The following is a 20,548-nucleotide window of genomic DNA, read 5'->3' on the forward strand; positions in this document are numbered from 1 at the left end:
AGTGAGGTATGTAGGTTATGTAGAGCTGTATATACAGTGAGGTATGTAGGTTATGTAGAGCTGTATATACAGTGAGGTATGTAGGTTATGTAGAGCTGTATATACAGTGAGGTATGTAGGGTATATACAGTAATGTATACAGTGAGGTATGTAGGTTATGTAGAGCTGTATATACAGTGAGGTATGTAGGTTATGTAGAGCTGTATATACAGTGAGGTATGTAGGTTATGTAGAGCTGTATATACAGTGAGGTATGTAGGGTATATACAGTAATGCATATAGTGAGGTATGTAGGTTATGTAGTGCTGTATATACAGTGAGGTATGTAGGGAATATACAGTAATGTATACAGTGAGGTATGTAGGTTATGTAGAGCTGTATATACGGTGAGGTATGTAGGTTATGTAGTGCTGTATATACAGTGTGGTATGTAGGGTATATACAGTAATGTATACAGTGAGGTATGTAGGTTATGTAGTGCTGCATATACAGTGAGGTATGTAGGGTATATACAGTAATGCATATAGTGAGGTATGTAGGTTATGTAGTGCTGTATATACAGTGAGGTATGTAGGGAATATACAGTAATGTATACAGTGAGGTATGTAGGTTATGTAGAGCTGTATATACAGTGAGGTATGTAAGGTATATACAGTAATGTATACAGTGAGGTATGTAGGTTATGTAGAGCTGTATATACAGTGAGGTATGCAGGTTATGTAGAGCTGTATATACAGTGAGGTATGTAGGTTATGTAGAGCTGTATATACAGTGAGGTATGTAGGTTATGTAGAGCTGTATATTCAGTGAGGTATGTAGGTTATGTAGAGCTGTATATACAGTGAGGTATGTAGGTTATGTAGAGCTGTATATACAGTGAGGTATGTAGGGTATATACAGTAATGTATACAGTGAGGTATGTAGGTTATGTAGAGCTGTATATTATACAGTGAGGTATGTAGGGTATACACAGTAATGTATACAGTGAGGTATGTAGGTTATGTAGAGCTGTATATACAGTGAGGTATGTAGGTTATGTAGAGATGTATATACAGTGAGGTATGTAGGTTATGTAGAGCTGTATATACAGTGAGGTATATAGGTTATGTAGTGCTGTATAGACAGTGAGGTATGTAGGGTATATAAAGTAATGTATACAGTGAGGTATGTAGGTTATGTAGAGCTGTATATACAGTGAGGTATGTAGGTTATGTAGTGCTGTATATACAGTGAGGTATGTAGGGTATATACAGTAATGTATCAAGTGAGGTATGTAGGTTATGTAGTGCTTTATATACAGTGAGGTATGTAGGGTATATACATTAATGTATACAGTGAGGTAAGAGGTATGTAGGTTATGTAGAGCTGTATATACAGTGAGGTATTTAGGGTATATACAGTAATGTATTTTATCAACAAGAAAGAGAGAAGAAACTCGGGTGGGGTGCACTCTAGATCCCCTAACTACAGTTGTTCTGTTAATTTAAATTATAATTTTTTTGTACATTTTTTCTGCTGTGCACATTTTATTTTATTTATTATCAAAAATTATTTTTAATAAATATTAGTGATATTTAATTACTGATATTGCTGTGTAAAGAGTTGAATATTCAAATCCCAGCGATTTCTGTAAAGATAATTAACTCAAACACCGGTATCTCAACGGTGTGTGTCCACTTTTCATGAAAGAGTCGGTGTGGTAATGATTCACACTTATAATGACCATCATATCACCCTATCATATGCACCATAGGTTTTACCGGTGTTTCACTCACAGGAGTGATGGTAAGGTTTTAATCATGGGTCAACAGAAATTTCACACACCAAAACAAAATAAAGTATATACACATATTTTACATATATACAAAGTGGACACAGGCCGTCGGCATGTATCTCTATACTGTCCTTAATGGTTAGAATTCCTGTCTTACAAGATAAAGCATCACCTTGCAGTCTAAATAGCAACAAAGTTTAGCCATTCAAGACAGGAGAATTTTGTAACATATGTAATCATGCATCAATTGATCCCTCTCAGTTTGCAACTATGTATCCCCTATGTATGGGTTGCAGCCACTTCCCCACACTGAATACCCACAATGGGTTAGCAATATGCGGGGAAAAGCAGAGAGAGGGAGCCCCTTTCAACAGCACAATATGTTCATTCCCACATACAGAATATCAAGCGTACTTAGCCATTTGTCTCACTATATTGCCTGCGCAAATAAAGAACTGAGTGTAGTCCCAAATTGACGGCACCTCCAATCTTACAGTGATAGATACAATCTGAGTGCACACACAAAACCAGGATGTACGCTATTAGTAACTGGAAAAAAGATGTTGTTTTTCAGCAGTAAATATAATTAGCTTGTACCTTAATTATAACCTGTATCACCATGATAATTGCGGACTAGGTGTACACAAAAAGGCAAAAGGCAAAAGCTGAAGGAACGATCACAGCTAAGGAATACAGTTACCTGCAATGCAATAATCCCAAAATGCCGACTTACTACATGTTACCAAAAGTACATAAAAGGTTGGAAGATCCCCCAGGCAGGCCAATTGTGTCGGGGAAGGGTGGCCTATCAGAGAAAGCGTGTACTTTCCTTGATCTCCATCTGAGACAGTATGTCTTCGAACTGCCTTCTTTTGTACAAGATACTGCAGATGTATTGCGTCGACTTCATGATATTACATTAGAGCACAATCAATACCTGGTCTCATTGGACGTTGAGGCACTATATACCTCAATTAGACATGAACAAGGAATTGAAGCGGTTCAATACTTTATGGGTGTGGAAGTACAGGAACCTTTTCAGCAATTTCTGATCAAGCTGTTGAACTTTATCCTGTATCATAATGTGTTCACATTCAATGATCGCTTCTATTTGCAGGTGCGGGGCACAGCTATGGGGGCAGCATGTGCCCCCACCTATGCGAATATTTTCCTTGGCAAGTGGGAAAAAGAAGTGGTGTTTAGTGAAGAGAATGAGGAGTTTGTATCACATGTCGCAATGTGGGTGAGGTACATTGACGATATCTTCCTCATCTGGGAGGGTGACCAGATGCTCCTCCTGCAATTTATTGAACATCTCAATAGAAACAATCTTAATCTCAGATTCACGCACACCATAAGTCAGGTGGAGTTGGCCTTCCTTGACCTTAAAATTTATAAAGATGAAAACAATCGCTTGGCAACCAAATTACACAGAAAAGAGACTGCAACTAACACTCTTTTGCACCAAACAAGTGCCCACTTCCCACCCACAGTGGAAAATATCCCTAAAGGCGAGTTTTTACGTCTTAGGAGAAATTGTTCCGATGACCGCGAATTTAAGAACCAAAGTCAGGAACTGTCATCACGACTTTGGGCAAGGGGATACAGTCCACAAAAAAAGCAATGCGGCATGCCCTACATTTGGACCGTGATACCTTGATCTTTAAACAACAAGACAAGAAAGAACCCAGTAACACGATACGTTTCGTTGGAGATTTCTGCCAAGAATGGAAAACTGTACAAGAAATCATACAGAAACATTGGTCAGTATTACTGTTGGACCCAGTCTTATCTAAGAAACTGGGCCCAAGAGTTTCCATGAGCTGGCGAAGAGCTAAAAATCTCAAAGACTCTTTGGTTAAAAGCCACTTTATAAGAAATAAAACATCTCAAATGCCAGTTATAGGCACTTACCCTTGTGGCCAATGTAAAGCATGCCAATTCATGGACACATCAAAACACATACTAGACAAGTATGGCAGAAAGATCCACTTGCATGACTATATCAATTGCAAAACGACAGGGGTTATATACTGCATAATATGTGGATGTGGACAACGGTATGTCGGGATTGTGAGGGTACGAGTTCCTCAATCACTCAGACACCGAGCAGATGAAACCAGAAGAATGGTTTATTTTCCACAGCACGCACAAATAGACAATAAACAGTGGCAAAGGTAAATTGCAGAGTAGAAAGATATTCAGGTAGCAGGCCCAAACAGACAGTCCTTGTATAGTCACAGTCCCAGATCAGTTCCACAGGGCAAACTATCACTTGTCCACACAGCTGTGATAGCAGAAAACTGTATAAGTCCACAAAACACTGGCAACTCCACAGAAGCGAGGATGAGGCGTTCCACAAGACACAGGTAGAGCATACCTCTGAACCTTAAGACTGCGACTAACCTCCTTCCTCCTCTCTTCTCCTTCAGCTCTCATTCACATCTCTCCCCTCTCTTCCTGCAAACACCAACTTACATCCCAAAGGCACCCCTCTCCCCCTCCCTCAGGAATTCTTAACCCTTCCTATGCTGGGTGCAGTTGTATGAATATAACAGGGTCTCCTATTACCTGTCCAGGGGCTGATTAACTCACTCCCTTCATCTGGCTTTGAAGCTTGTGTATGTGAGGGATTTCACACCTTCATGTAAACAGATCTCTTCTCTGGAGACTGACCCTGGTGTTATCCATCCTTAGCCTCTTGTTATTTGGGGGGGAAGTGTATGTCTCTGCCACTATCTGTCTCTGTTACTAAACAGCCTATAAAGAGGTCCTTTGATCCCTGAACCAAAAACTATACACAAACTGAACAGATTCTAATCTAAGCATTTGGTCGCTTCTAGCCGGACCATTTGTCTCCACATACACAGTTACAATATTTAAGTAATACGCAATTGGGGCTTACATGAATAAAGTCCTGGGAAATACAGACATACATAGGGAACAATAGGGCTAAAATGTACATTAATTACTGTGGAGTAGAGGATGTCACAATTCACTTATCGCCAATGCAATTCCTTCACATTTCCTCCCCCACATTTTAGTCCATGTTCCTGGTGTCCTGGGTAATGGCAAGGGCTGGTCTCCTGGTGTTAGGTGGCACTGGGTCTGGTTCCTGCTGACGGGATAGGCCATCCGCGTTTCCATGATCTTTACCCTTTTTGTGAGAAATAGAGAAGTTGTACAGTTGTAGGGCTAAGCTCCACCTCAGTAACCGTCCATTGTCTCCAGCTGTACGTTGTAGAAAACTAAGGGGGTTATGATCTGTTACCACTGAAAACTCACGCCCATACACATAGGGCTGCAACTTCTTTAGTGCCCAGACGATGGCTAGGCACTCCTTTTCAATGGTGGCGTAGGCTATCTCGCGGGCAACTAGTTTTCGGGAAATAAAGGCAACTGGGTGCTCACACCCATCCTCCCCTATTTGACTTAGCACAGCTCCTATTCCACAAGCTGAAGCATCTGTTTGCACAATGAACCGCCGGCGGAAGTCAGGGGCGGCTAACACTGGGGACCGGGACAAGATGTCCTTAAGCTGGGAGAAAGCCTGCTCGCAGTCAGGGGTCCAGTCAATGTTTCGGGTGTACTTTTTGGTCGTTAGGTCAGTCAGTGGTTTGGCAATGGTGCTGTACTGAGGAACAAATTTACGATAGTACCCCGCTGTGCCCAGGAAGGCACGTACCTGTTTTTGGTTAGTGGGGTGAGGCCACTTCAGAATGGCCTCAATTTTTGCTGGTTCTGGACGAATACGGCCTCCCCCAACCCTGTGGCCAAGGTACAGCACCTCTGCCATCCCCATCTGACACTTATCCGGTCTGATTGTCAACCCTGCCTGGCTAATCTCTGCTAAAACCTGGGCTACATGCTGCAGATGATCCTCCCAGGTCTCACTAAAAATTGCTATATCATCCAGGTAGGCCTGGGCAAACTCCTGACACCCTGTCAGTATGCGATCTACTGTACGCTGGAAGGTGGCAGGGGCATTCTTCATCCCGAAGGGCATGTCAGTAAATTCAAAAAGCCCAAATGGGGTATTGAACGCTGACCTCTCCTGTGCCTCTCTGGTAAGGGGTATCTGCCAGTACCCCTTGCTAAGGTCCAGGGTGGACACATAGCGAGCCATCCCCAACCTGTCTAACAGCTCATCTACCCGGGGCATGGGGTATGCGTCTGTCACTGTCACCTCATTCAGCTTCCTATAGTCCACGCAGAAGCGTGTACTCCCATCCTTCTTGGGCACTAAGACCACGCTGGAGGCCCAGGGACTATTTGATGGCACAATGACCCCAAGCGCCAGCATTTCGTCTACCTCTTTTTTCATCATATTGAGCACCTCGGGATTCAGCCGATATGCTGGTTGCCTAATGGGCCGAGTTGCTCCGGTGTCGACATGATGGGCTGCTACATGAGTGCGTCCTGGCCTGCTAGTGAACTGAGGCCCCACTAGCTCCAAAACCTCCCTCATTTGTCGGGTCTGGGTTTCAGTTAACTGTGTGCCTATGGGCACGGCCTCCACCCCCACATCCTTCTTGGTTGCTGCCAGAATGTCAGGGATGGGGTCAGTCTCTGGGTCATCCATTGGTGGGCAGCAGATTGCCACAGCCCCTATTTCCCTGGTGACATATTTTTTTAATCTATTTATGTGGTAGGTGCCCACCCGCTTCCCGGTTTGATCTAGGGCAATGATATAATCTACCTGCCCCTGTCGGTCCACTACAGTATATGGCCCTGCCCAGGTCGCCTGTAACTTGTGCTTTCGTACAGGTACCAGTACCATCACTTTCTGACCCACTTCCAACTCCCGTTCACGTGCATGCTGGTTGTAATACTTGCACTGCCTTCCCTGTGCCTCCAGCATATGGTCATGCGCAAGCTGCATTAGCCTTTGCAGTCTCTCCCTCATTTGGGCCACATATTCTAAGACCGGAACCTCCGGTTCCTGGAATGATCCTTCCCAGCTTTCCCTGACTAAGTCGAGAGGACCCCGGACCCTTCTGGCATATAGTAACTCAAAAGGGGAGAACCCGGTAGAATCTTGCCTTACTTCGCGGTATGCGAATAGAAGCTGTTGCAAGGATTTCTCCCAGTCTCCCCCCTCTGATTCAGCATATGCCCGTAGCAACTGCTTAAGGGTCGCATTAAATCGCTCACACAATCCGTTTGTTTGGGGGTGATAGGCAGTAGTGCGAAAGGGATGGACCCCAAATTTGGCCCATATGGTCTGCAGTAAGTCCCCTTGAAATTGCGCACCTTGGTCGGTGACCACTTCTTCGGGAAATCCCACACGACTAAAGATATCCATGAGAGCCTGGGCAATATGCTCAGCATCTATGGATGCCAGCGCCACCGCCTCTGGGTACCTAGTCGCATAGTCAACCACAGTCAGTATGTATTTCTTTCCTGTTCTGCTCGGTTTCTTAAAAGGCCCAACAATGTCCATGGCCACTCTCCTGAATGGCTCACTGATCACAGGCATGGGTTGTAGGGGGACACGACGTGGGGGTCCCCCGAGGCGTTGACAGACCCCACATGACTCTCTATACTGTCTTACCTCCTGGTTTATTCCTGGCCAGAAGAAGTGCCGCAGCAGTCGGGCCCGGGTTTTACGAATCCCTAAATGGCCTGCTGAGGGGATGTCATGGGCAAGTGCTAGCAATCGCGCACGGTACTGCTGGGGAACAATTAACTGTTTCCTAGGGACTTCGGGCTCTAATGGGTCTGCTTTTGCTGGCACCCTGTACAGTCTCCCCTCCTCCCACTGAATGCGATCCTCCTGAGTTCCCCAATCACTCCGTCCTGCTGCCCTGCGGAGGCTAGCTAGGGACGGATCTGTTTGTTGGGCTTCCCTAAATTCCACTCTATCTACCTCCCCCAGATTCACGTCACAGTCAAGCAAGTCTGGTACCATGTTACTCACCGGCGGTGGCTCAGGGGCTGTAGCAGTAATTCCTGGTGCTGGCGGGAGAGGGCCCTCAGGTGCTATCTCTCCAGCCTGTGACTGGCTCCGGGTGATAGCTCCCACGAAACAACTGGCCAATCCACCACCCAAATCATTTCCTAGAATAACATGGGTGGGGAGCCCTTCCAGAAGTCCCACGTTCACTTCCCCAGAGTCCTGACCCCAATCCAAGTGTACCCGGGCCATGGGGATGACAGTGATCTGCCCCCCTGCCATGGAGATCTTAATTTTCCGTTGCTTCAGTAGTTGGCAGGGGGGGATTAATTCTGGGCGGATAAGGGTGATGGAGGCACCCGAATCTCTTAACCCCTGCAGTTCCTTCCCATTAACTTTTACAGGCTGTAGATGTGGCTTCATGTTATCCGGGGTGGCTTTTCCAATAGCTGCTACCACCTCCACCTGGTATACTACTTCCTCCGCCTCTGGCGCATCAGGACAGTACTCCCCTCCCCCTCCCCCAAATGATGGTTCCTGGCACACAGCTACTCGAGGCAAGGCATGTCGGGCACCTGGAAATGGTCCTCTTCCCCGGGGGCAATCTCGGCGGACATGACCCACCTTGTCACAGTTGTAGCAGCGACGGGCTCCTGGTAGCTCGGGTCCCCAAGGCCGGGGGTTGGGGGGCTGTGGAGCTGGGCGTTGGGGGGCCGCCGGTAGATCCCGATCTGGCTGGGCCCGTCGGAGATTAGTCTTTTCCTCGATGTTGGCCCCTCTCCACCGAGGCCTGTTAGCTGTGAACTCGTCCGCTAGTTGTGCCGCTTTCTCGGGGGTGGTAGGGGTCCGATCTGCTACCCATTCTCTGATCTCAAGAGGCATCTTGTTCAGCAGCTGCTCCAAGATAAAAGCATTTTTAATATCTTTTACAGTAAGGGCCTGCTTCACGGACAGCCACTTATCACAGTTCCTCCGCAACAGGTTATTAAACTCTGTAAATGAAGAATCGCGTTTTCGGGTTATGGTGCGAAACTTCACACGGTATGATTCAGCAGTCACCGCATATCTAGCAAGCAGGACACTTCGTACCTCCTCATATACCAGCACCTGCTCTGGGCTCAGGGCATGGAATGCTTCCAGAGCCCTTCCTCTCAGACTGGGGAACAGAAATCGAGGCCACTCTGCTGCCTCAATTCCATGCAAAGTCATAACAGATTCAAACATCTGCAAATGGGTATCAATATCCGAACCGGCATCATCAAAAGGTGGGATGTCATTATATCTCAGCCTGGCCACCTGGCTTACTGATGCTGCCGTAGTGGGTATAGAGGACTGCAACCCCAATGCAGCTCCCAAAACTGAGGCTCCTTGTCCCAGAGCTGCCAGCAAGTCCTGCAACTGATCTGCATTTCCAACAGGCAGCGCAGCCCCTGAAGCATTTGTCCTGTTGGCCCCCTGCACCTCGTTCCGCTCTAGGACGGGGTCCTCATCGTCCTCCTGTCCAGGGTGTTCTTGGTCCCATTGTGCCAGCTTTGCCATTAATGCTGCTCTGGTGTCCAATGCCTCAAACTCAATCTGCCTCGTACGGCACAGATCCTGCAGTTGATCCTTTTTGCTGTATCGGTAGCATAGTGGTGCTGGATCCATTCCCTGAGGTGTTTATGACTCGTTGCTCGAAGGTTGGTGTCTGAGTGGTCCCGCCGCTGCCGCCAAATGTGAGGGTACGAGTTCCTCAATCACTCAGACACCGAGCAGATGAAACCAGAAGAATGGTTTATTTTCCACAGCACGCACAAATAGACAATAAACAGTGGCAAAGGTAAATTGCAGAGTAGAAAGATATTCAGGTAGCAGGCCCAAACAGACAGTCCTTGTATAGTCACAGTCCCAGATCAGTTCCACAGGGCAAACTATCACTTGTCCACACAGCTGTGATAGCAGAAAACTGTATAAGTCCACAAAACACTGGCAACTCCACAGAAGCGAGGATGAGGCGTTCCACAAGACACAGGTAGAGCATACCTCTGAACCTTAAGACTGCGACTAACCTCCTTCCTCCTCTCTTCTCCTTCAGCTCTCATTCACATCTCTCCCCTCTCTTCCTGCAAACACCAACTTACATCCCAAAGGCACCCCTCTCCCCCTCCCTCAGGAATTCTTAACCCTTCCTATGCTGGGTGCAGTTGTATGAATATAACAGGGTCTCCTATTACCTGTCCAGGGGCTGATTAACTCACTCCCTTCATCTGGCTTTGAAGCTTGTGTATGTGAGGGATTTCACACCTTCATGTAAACAGATCTCTTCTCTGGAGACTGACCCTGGTGTTATCCATCCTTAGCCTCTTGTTATTTGGGGGGGAAGTGTATGTCTCTGCCACTATCTGTCTCTGTTACTAAACAGCCTATAAAGAGGTCCTTTGATCCCTGAACCAAAAACTATACACAAACTGAACAGATTCTAATCTAAGCATTTGGTCGCTTCTAGCCGGACCATTTGTCTCCACATACACAGTTACAATATTTAAGTAATACGCAATTGGGGCTTACATGAATAAAGTCCTGGGAAATACAGACATACATAGGGAACAATAGGGCTAAAATGTACATTAATTACTGTGGAGTAGAGGATGTCACAATTCACTTATCGCCAATGCAATTCCTTCACAGGGATGACAACACGTCCCCTGAAAAAACGCGTGTTGGAACACATAGGGACAATACGGAATGGTGAAACCGACATGAAGAACAACAAAAAATTAACATCGGTCGCGAGACATTTCGTAATACAACACAATAGTTCCCTGAACAATTTTCAAGTATGTGGGTTGGAGAAAATGAATTTGGGAATCAGGGGAGGAGACCTCACGGAATCCCTACTGAAAAGAGAAAGTCAGTGGACTTTTGAATTAGGTGCCTTAAATCCACAAGGCATGAATGAATATATCAATTATGGAGTCTTCCTGTCAGGATGAACAGGGGACATGAAAACATACTACCCAAGATCAGACACCTGAATCTGTGACACTGGCGCATCTCCTCCAGCACACTAAGATGCACATATAAATGTGCATAGAACAATAGTAACATCCTATCATGGACAAACACCAAGAAGAAGTTATATAATCCTTATTCCCTTAAACTAAGGGGCAATGGATTCCAAGCCAGCTTGAGTATCTGAACACAGGGAGGTTCCATGGTATCTTTGGCTCTTAGCATCCTTATTCATATAGTAACACAATTTTCTTCATATTAAAGCCCATCACGATTTTGCACAGTCTCACGCGTACAGTTTTTATTAATAGTTATCACTTTTTATTTTTCAGTCACATCCCATTACAGGAATAGTTTCTTGTATCATCAAATCATTTAATTATTACAGGAATAATTCCCTGCACTATATAGTACACAACTACTAAATGACGGGAGCACATTAATAATTGTCATTGGACATTTTTGACCCATCACATTTTATCACTTTATTATCAATTTTCACTATCCATAATGAGCACTAGTACTTTCGTGCATCACAATTCACTGGAACTATGAATGAGAGATGCTATATGCCTGAGATACAAATTATTAAATCACCATTGCTTTGTAAAGAAGCTAAGAAGTAAATATAAAATACAGTAATGTAAATTTGGAATTATGAGACTAATGACATCATTCAAAATTTATTAGGAATTCCTGTGATATACTCGGATATTAAGAGCGTAAATCATCGTCAAGTTATGGCCCCAGAATTAAGGGACTAATACAAATATCATCATTCCATGGACCACAAATCGCGATGAGTAGAACTTACTTAGGTTCATATAACTCTCAAAACACTAGTATTCTCTCCTTTTTTCTGCAAGGAGCACGATTTTAATATATTGCAACAAGGGTAGTCATTAATCCCTGTGCAAAAATGCATATTCACAATAAAGAGTTTTTATAAAATAAGAAAATAAAATAAAATAAAAATACTATAAAAATGTACAAAAAAATAAAAAACAAAAAATAGTATACAAATAGATAATGGGGGGGGGGATATCCCTTTAAGAGAAAAAAAGCATGGAGTTGTACTTAATATCATATGTATTTATATAAGGGAATCATAATAGACCAAATAAAGAGCCATATAAAATAATATTCTGCGGCTATTTGAAACTAGCCCCTGCGAATTAGGCTACATGATTTAGGGTTAATTAATACATAGCAGATAGGACGAAGCGACCTGTCCAAACACCTGAGTTTAATTGGCCTCCAGCTTTGATTGGTAGAACTCCTCCATATAGAGCAGCAAGCGGCAGCCTGTAGTTGCTGCCGTGTGAACAAGCCCTGGCGAAACGTACGTCTAATCCACCCCTGCCGATCACGTGGGCGCTCACGTGACCGGCTGTCCCTTCTCCGTTCAGCCAAGAAGAATACCTGCGGCAACGAGGAGACGCCGTATCCACGTCCAGACCCGGTAATCGGACCCCCCATGGTGCGGACGGTAGACTCTTAATAGAGTCTCCTGTCTACCCAGTGGGCAGCGGTCCGTCTCTCTCCATATATTTGTATAAGTATCTAAATCTGTCCTTGGTTTCCCATATGCATGCCGTCTCTACCACAGCTAAAGACCCACATATACTGCTGTGATTTACATTCCCTTCAGTGATAAATAGCATGCCTACTGGCCTTTTTGTGTACACCTAGTCCGCAATTATCATGGTGATACGGGTTATAATTAAGGTACAAGCTAATTATATTTACTGCTGAAAAACAACATCTTTTTTCCAGTTACTAATAGCGTACATCCTGGTTTTGTGTGTGCACTCAGATTGTATCTATCACTGTAAGATTGGAGGTGCCGTCAATTTGGGACTACACTCAGTTCTTTATTTGCGCAGGCAATATAGTGAGACAAATGGCTAAGTACGCTTGATATTCTGTATGTGGGAATGAACATATTGTGCTGTTAAAAAGGGGCTCCCTCTCTCTGCTTTTTCCCCGCATATTGCTAACCCATTGTGGGTATTCAGTGTGGGGAAGTGGCTGCAACCCATACATAGGGGATACATAGTTGCAAACTGAGAGGGATCAATTGATGCATGATTACATATGTTACAAAATTCTCCTGTCTTGAATGGCTAAACTTTGTTGCTATTTAGACTGCAAGGTGATGCTTTATCTTGTAAGACAGGAATTCTAACCATTAAGGACAGTATAGAGATACATGCCGACGGCCTGTGTCCACTTTGTATATATGTAAAATATGTGTATATACTTTATTTTGTTTTGGTGTGTGAAATTTCTGTTGACCCATGATTAAAACCTTACCATCACTCCTGTGAGTGAAACACCGGTAAAACCTATGGTGCATATGATAGGGTGATATGATGGTCATTATAAGTGTGAATCATTACCACACCGACTCTTTCATGAAAAGTGGACACACACCGTTGAGATACCGGTGTTTGAGTTAATTATCTTTACAGAAATCGTTGGGATTTGAATATTCAACTCTTTACACAGCAATATCAGTAATTAAATATCACTAATATTTATTAAAAATAATTTTTGATAATAAATAAAATAAAATGTGCACAGCAGAAAAAATGTACAAAAAAATTATAATTTAAATTAACAGAACAACTGTAGTTAGGGGATCTAGAGTGCACCCCACCCGAGTTTCTTCTCTCTTTCTTGTTGATAAAATGACTTGGCCCAACTCGGGGGTGCACCACTGAACACCACTACTGTGGCCAAGGACCTTGTGGTCAAAGGCTATATGTGGTGTATAATATAAGAAATAAATTCTGCAATTAAAATCAGTTAGATCCCTACTGTGATTAATTAAACAAAAAATTCTTTATCCCTAATACTTAGTGCAGTTCCCCAAAACAACCTTTAATCAACATATACAGTAATGTATACAGTGAGGTAAGAGGTATGTAGGTTATGTAGAGCTGTATATACAGTGAGGTATGTAGGTTATGTAGAGATGTATATACAGTGAGGTATGTAGGGTATATACAGTAATGTATACAGTGAGGTATGTAGGTCATGTAGAGCTGTATATACAGTGAGGTATGTAGGTTATGTAGAGCTGTATATACAGTGAGGTATGTAGGTTATGTAGAGCTGTATATACAGTGAGGTATGTAGGTTATGTAGAGCTGTATATACAGTGAGGTATGTAGGGTATATACAGTAATGTATACAGTGAGGTATGTAGGTTATGTAGAGCTGTATATACAGTGAGGTATGTAGGTTATGTAGAGCTGTATATACAGTGAGGTATGTAGGTTATGTAGAGCTGTATATACAGTGAGGTATGTAGGGTGTATACAGTAATGTATACAGTGAGGTAAGAGGTATGTAGTTTATGTAGAGCTGTATGTACAGTGAGGTATGTAGGTTATGTAGAGATGTATATACAGTGAGGTATGTAGGGTATATACAGTAATGTATACAGTGAGGTATGTAGGTTATGTAGAGCTGTATATACAGTGAGGTATGTAGGTTATGTAGAGCTGTATATTCAGTGAGGTATGTAGGTTATGTAGAGCTGTATATACAGTGAGGTATGTAGGTTATGTAGAGCTGTATATACAGTGAGGTATGTAGGGTATATACAGTAATGTATACAGTGAGGTAAGAGGTATGAAGGTTATGTAGAGCTGTATATACAGTGAGGTATGTAGGGTATATACAGTAATGTATACAGTGAGGTAAGAGGTATGAAGGTTATGTAGAGCTGTATATACAGTGAGGTATGTAGGATATGTAGAGCTGTATATACAGTGAGGTATGTAGGGTATATACAGTAATGTATACAGTGAGGTATGTAGGTTATGTAGAGCTGTATATACAGTCAGGTATGTAGGTTATGTAGTGCTGTATATACAGTGAGGTATGTAGGTTATGTAGAGCTGTATATACAGTGAGGTATGTAGGTTATGTAGAGCTGTATATACAGTGAGGTATGTAGGTTATGTAGAGCTGTATATACAGTGAGGTATGTTGGTTATGTAGTGCTGTATATACAGTGAGGTATGTAGGTTATGTAGAGCTGTATATACAGTGAGGTATGTAGGTTATGTAGAGCTGTATATACAGTGAGGTATGTAGGTTATGTAGAGCTGTATATACAGTGAGGTATGTAGGGTATATACAGTAATGTATACAGTGAGGTATGTAGGTTATGTAGAGCTGTATATACAGTGAGGTATGTAGGGTATATACAGTAATGTATACAGTGAGGTATGTAGGTTATGTAGAGCTGTATATACAGTGAGGTATGTAGGTTATGTAGAGCTGTATATACAGTGAGGTATGTAGGTTATGTAGAGCTGTATATACAGTGAGGTATGTAGGTTATGTAGAGCTGTATATACAGTGAGGTATGTAGGTTATGTAGAGCTGTATATACAGTGAGGTATGTAGGTTATGTAGAGCTGTATATACAGTGAGGTATGTAGGGTATATACAGTAATGTATACAGTGAGGTATGTAGGTTATGTAGAGCTGTATATACAGTGAGGTATGTAGGGTATATACAGTAATGTATACAGTGAGGTATGTAGGTTATGTAGAGCTGTATATACAGTGAGGTATGTAGGTTATGTAGAGCTGTATATACAGTGAGGTATGTAGGTTATGTAGAGCTGTATATACAGTGAGGTATGTAGGGTATATACAGTAATGTATACAGTGAGGTATGTAGGTTATGTAGAGCTGTATATACAGTGAGGTATGTAGGTTATGTAGAGCTGTATATACAGTGAGGTATGTAGGTTATGTAGAGCTGTATATACAGTGAGGTATGTAGGGTATATACAGTAATGTATACAGTGAGGTATGTAGGTTATGTAGAGCTGTATATACAGTGAGGTATGTAGGGTATATACAGTAATGTATACAGTGAGGTATGTAGGTTATGTAGAGCTGTATATACAGTGAGGTATGTAGGTTATGTAGAGCTGTATATACAGTGAGGTATGTAGGTTATGTAGAGCTGTATATACAGTGAGGTATGTAGGGTATATACAGTAATGTATACAGTGAGGTATGTAGGTTATGTAGAGCTGTATATACAGTGAGGTATGTAGGTTATGTAGAGCTGTATATACAGTGAGGTATGTAGGTTATGTAGAGCTGTATATACAGTGAGGTATGTAGGGTATATACAGTAATGTATACAGAGAGGTATGTAGGTTATGTAGAGCTGTATATACAGTGAGGTATGCAGGTTATGTAGAGCTGTATATACAGTGAGGTATGTAGGTTATGTAGAGCTGTATATACAGTGAGGTATGTAGGGTATATACAGTAATGTATACAGTGAGGTATGTAGGTTATGTAGAGCTGTATATACAGTGAGGTATGTAGGTTATGTAGAGCTGTATATACAGTGAGGTATGTAGGTTATGTAGAGCTGTATATACAGTAAGGTATGTAGGTTATGTAGAGCTGTATATACAGTGAGGTATGTAGGGTATATACAGTAATGTATACAGAGAGGTATGTAGGGCACAGCACACACTAGAGTATAGTTAGTATGTAACCACCAATGAGTTAGAAACTGGTTGCTCTGGTTACAGCATCTCCCCTCCACCTGACCCCGTATATACCGGATATCTCCTTGTGCCCACACCCAACATGGCGGCTGCAGCTTCTGGAAGAACGTGGTGACGTCAACAGCGTTCTTTGCGTTAATACGTCTGTTTCCAAAGCAACCGGCAGTGCTGCGTTCTATAAACACCTTGTGTTCTTCTGTGATACTGACGGCGACGGTGACCCCTGACCCTGTGTCTGACTCTAGGAGACCCCCGATAGCCGGTGTATGTACTAAGCAGTGACCGGCGCTATGCAGCTGAAGCACATAAAGAGTCTACTGACCCCACAGGTAATGGCTGGCTCTCTATGGTGCCGGGGGTAAGGGGGGTGCTGGCTCTCTATGGTGCTGGGGGTAAGGGGGGTGCTGGCTCTCTATGGTGCTGGGGGTGAGGGGGTGCTGGCTCTCTATGGTCCTGGGGGTGAGGGGGTGCTGGCTCTCTATGGTGCTGGGGGTAAGGGGGGTGCTGGCTCTCTATGGTGCTGGGGGTGAGGGGGTGCTGGCTCTCTATGGTGCTGGGGGTGAGGGGGTGCTGGCTCTCTATGGTCCTGGGGGTGAGGGGGTGCTGGCTCTCTATGGTGCTGGGGGTGAGGGGGTGCTGGCTCTCTATGGTGCCGGGCGTGAGGGGGTGCTGGCTCTCTATGGTGCCGGGGGTGAGGGGGTGCTGGCTCTCTATGGTGCTGGGGGTAAGGGGGGTGCTGGCTCTCTATGGTCCTGGGGGTAAGGGGGGTGCTGGCTCTCTATTGTCCTGGGGGTAAGGGGGATGCTGGCTCTCTGTGGTCCTGGGGGTAAGGGGGTGCTGGCTCTCTGTGGTCCTGGGGGTGAGGGGGTGCTGGCTCTCTGTGGTCCTGGGGGTGAGGGGGTGCTGGCTCTCTATATTTCTGGGGGTAAGGGGGGTGCTGGCTCTCAATGGTCCTGAGGGTAAGGGGGGTGCTGGCTCTCAATGGTCCTGAGGGTAAGGGGGGTGCTGGCTCTCAATGGTCCTGAGGGTAAGGGGGGTGCTGGCTCTGTATGGTCCTGAGGGTAAGGGGGTGCTGGCTCTCTATGGTCCTGGGATTAAGGGGGTGCTAGCTTTCTATGGTCCTGTGGGTGAGGGGGGTGCTGGCACTATATGGTCCTGTGGGTGAGGGGGGTGCTGGCACTCTATGGTCCTGTGGGTGAGGGGGGTGCTGGCACTCTATGGTGCTGGGGAGGGCGCGGACTCTCTCTGGTGCTGGGGGGTGAGGGGGTGCTGGCTCTCTATGGTCCTGAGGGTAAGGGGGTGCTGGCTCTCTATGGTGCTGGGTGTGAGGGGGTGCTGTCTCTCTATGGTCCTGGGGGTGCTGTCTCTCTATGGTCCTGGGGGTGAGGGGGTGCTGGCTCTCTATGCTCCTGGGGGTGAGGGGGTGCTGGCTCTCTATGGTCCTGGGATTAAGGGGGTGCTGGCTTTCTATGGTCCTGTGGGTGAGGGGGGTGCTGGCACTATATGGTCCTGTGGGTGAGGGGGGTGCTGGCACTCTATGGTGCTGGGGAGGGCACGGACTCTCTCTTGGTGCTGGGGGGTGAGGGGGTGCTGGCTCTCTATGGTGCTGGGGGGTGAGGGGGTGCTGGCTCTCTATGGTGCTGGGGGGTGAGGGGGTGCTTGCTTTCTATGGTGCTGGGGGGGTGAGGAGAGTGCTGTCTCTCTATGGTGCTGGGGAGGGCGCTGGCTCTCTGGGGCTGGGGGTGAGGGGGTGCCTGCTCTCTGGTGCAAGGGGGGTGAGGGGGTGCTTGCTCTCTGTGGTGTTGGGGGGGTGAGTGGGTGCTTGCTTTCTGTGGTGCTGAGGGGGTGTTTGCTTTCTGTGGTGCTGAGGGGGTGTTTGCTCTCTGTGGTGCCGAGGGGGTGTTTGCTCTCTGTGGTGGTGAGGGGGTGCTTGCTCTCTGTGGTGCTGGGGGGGGGGTGAGGGGGTTCTTGCTCTCTGTGGTGCTGAGGGGGTTCTTGCTCTCTGTGGTGCTGAGGGGGTGTTTGCTCTCTGTGGTGCTGGGGGGGGGGGGGGTGGGTGAGGGGGTTCTTGCTCTCTGTGGTGCTGGGGAGGGGGTGTTTGCTCTCTGTGGTAATGAGGGGGTGCTTGCTCTCTGTGGTGCTGGGGGGGGGGGTGAGGGGGTGCTTGCTCTCTGTGGTGCTGAGGGGGTGCTTGCTCTCTGTGTTGCTGGGGGGGGGGGGTGCTTGCTCTCTGTGGGGGTGAGGGGGTGCTTGCTCTCTGTGGTGCTGGAGGGGTGAGGGGGTGCTTGCTCTCTCTGGTGTTGGGGGGTGAGGGGGTGCTTGCTCTCTGTGGTGCTGGGGGTGAGTACAGTGATGGCTCTCCAATAGTCGGGGTTCTGACTGTCATTACCCCGACTTCGGAATCCCGACTGCTCCCTCGTGGGGGTCCATGACCCCCATAGAGGGAGAATAAAATAGGTGGCGAGCGACTGTGCCTGCAGCGAACCCACAAGGACTGTGATGGCTCTCTAAGGTGTTGGGGGTGAGGAGGTTTGTGGCCCTCTATGGTGCTGGGGGGGTGAGGACTGTGATGGCTCCCTAGGGTGCTGGGAGCATTGTATAGGAGTAATGACGTGTGTATGTGGGTTCTCTATTATTTATGTATGGGGGACATATATGTATGGGGTGGTCTTCTGTCTGTACAGTGATCTGTGTCTGTTCTTGTAGGATGGGGCAGCGAAGGTGACGGCCATGGCCTGGGCGCAGAATAATGCCAAGTTTGCCGTCTGCACGGTGGACAGAGTGGTTCTTCTGTACGATGAACATGGGGAGAGAAGAGATAAGTTCTCCACAAAGCCTGCTGATGCCAAGGTGAGGACTGTGGGGTGAGGACTGTGACTGTGGGGACTGTGGGGTGAGGTGCGTCCTCTGAGCTGAGGGACGACGCGGTTCTCCTGCGCCAATGTGACACTTTACAGTGGGGGAATGCAGTTATTTGGGAGCGAAGTCTGTAAGTAAGTCAGGCTCAGCATGGGTTCAACAAACATAGATCATATCAGACTAACTTAATTAGCTTCTATGAGGGGGCTGGACCTAGGGAAATATGTGGCTGTAATCTTCTGTTTCCGGTGTCTTCTCTCTGCAGTATGGGAAGAAGAGTTACATGGTGAAGGGAATGGCCTTCTCCCCGGACTCCACCAAGATCGCTATCGGCCAAACAGACAACATTATTTATGTGTACAAGATCGGCGAAGAGTGGTGAGTGACGCCTGGGGTATACTCTGTACTGTGCCTGGTGCAAATCGCCCAGTGATAGCAAATCCTACACTAGTGGGTGCGGGAGGTACTGCAGGTAACACGCCTGTGATATGTATTACACAGGTAGCTATATGTGTCCTAGTGAGCAAAGGAGGTACTGCAGGTAACACACCTGTGATATGTATTACACAGGTAGCTATATGTGTCCTAGTGGGCACAGGAGGTACTGCAGGTAACACACCTGTGATAGGTATTACACAGGTAACTATATGTGTCCTAGTGGGCACAGGAGGTACTGCAGGTAACACACACCTGTGATAGGTATTACACAGGTAGCTATATGTGTCCTAGTGGGTGCGGGAGGTACTGCAGGTAACACACCTGTGATAGGTATTACACAGGTAGCTATATGTGTCCTAGTGGGTACAGGAGGTACTGCAGGTAACACACCTGTGATAGGTATTACACAGGTAGCTATATGTGTCCTAGTGGGCACTGGAGGTACTGCAGGTAACACACCTGTGATATGTATTACACAGGTAGCTATATGTGTCCTAGTCAGGGCCGGTGCTAGGGGGTTCGGCGCCCTCCTGCAAACTATAAATTTGCGCCCACCCAAGCTTTACAAAGGGACAGCGCACACCAAAAGACAAATGTGTGATCTCTCAAGGAAGGGGAATGGCCACACAATAATACTCCCACTCCACATTACACCACACAGTAGCACAGTATTATTCACCTTACACAGCTGTAACTAGCCATTTTGGTGCCATGAGTTAAAAAAACAGGGAGAGTTTGCGCCGCAGGAGCGCGCAAAAATGTAGGAGCGTAGCTTTATGGGGAATGGGCATCGTCACATAAAAGTACCAATTACACTGTAATCCCCATAACACATTATGCTTCACACCTCAATGCCCATTACACATTATACCACACACAGTAATGCAAATTATACATTATGTCACACATCATGATGCCCCTTACACAATATGCAGCACACCATAATGCCCATTACACATTATGCCACACACACTGTGATTCTCCTTACAAAATATGCCATGCAGCATAATGCCCATATGATATTGACACACA

General features: G+C 45.7%; 1 protein-coding gene across 1 annotated transcript in view; it reads left to right on the forward strand.

Moving 5' to 3' along the window:
• Window positions 1-16,151: 16,151 nt before the first annotated feature.
• The window catches only part of IFT172 (intraflagellar transport 172), a 207,807-nt gene continuing 203,410 nt past the window's right edge, over window positions 16,152-20,548 (forward strand). The window contains 3 exon segments of the mRNA XM_083178982.1: window positions 16,152-16,548; window positions 18,926-19,069; window positions 19,344-19,456. Coding sequence (XP_083035108.1) covers window positions 16,510-16,548; window positions 18,926-19,069; window positions 19,344-19,456 — 296 coding nt within the window. The 5' untranslated portion in view covers window positions 16,152-16,509.

Source organism: Crinia signifera, chromosome 3, assembly GCF_055691185.1.
Source record: "Crinia signifera chromosome 3, ASM5569118v1, whole genome shotgun sequence".
NCBI classification, from domain to species: domain Eukaryota; kingdom Metazoa; phylum Chordata; class Amphibia; order Anura; family Myobatrachidae; genus Crinia; species Crinia signifera.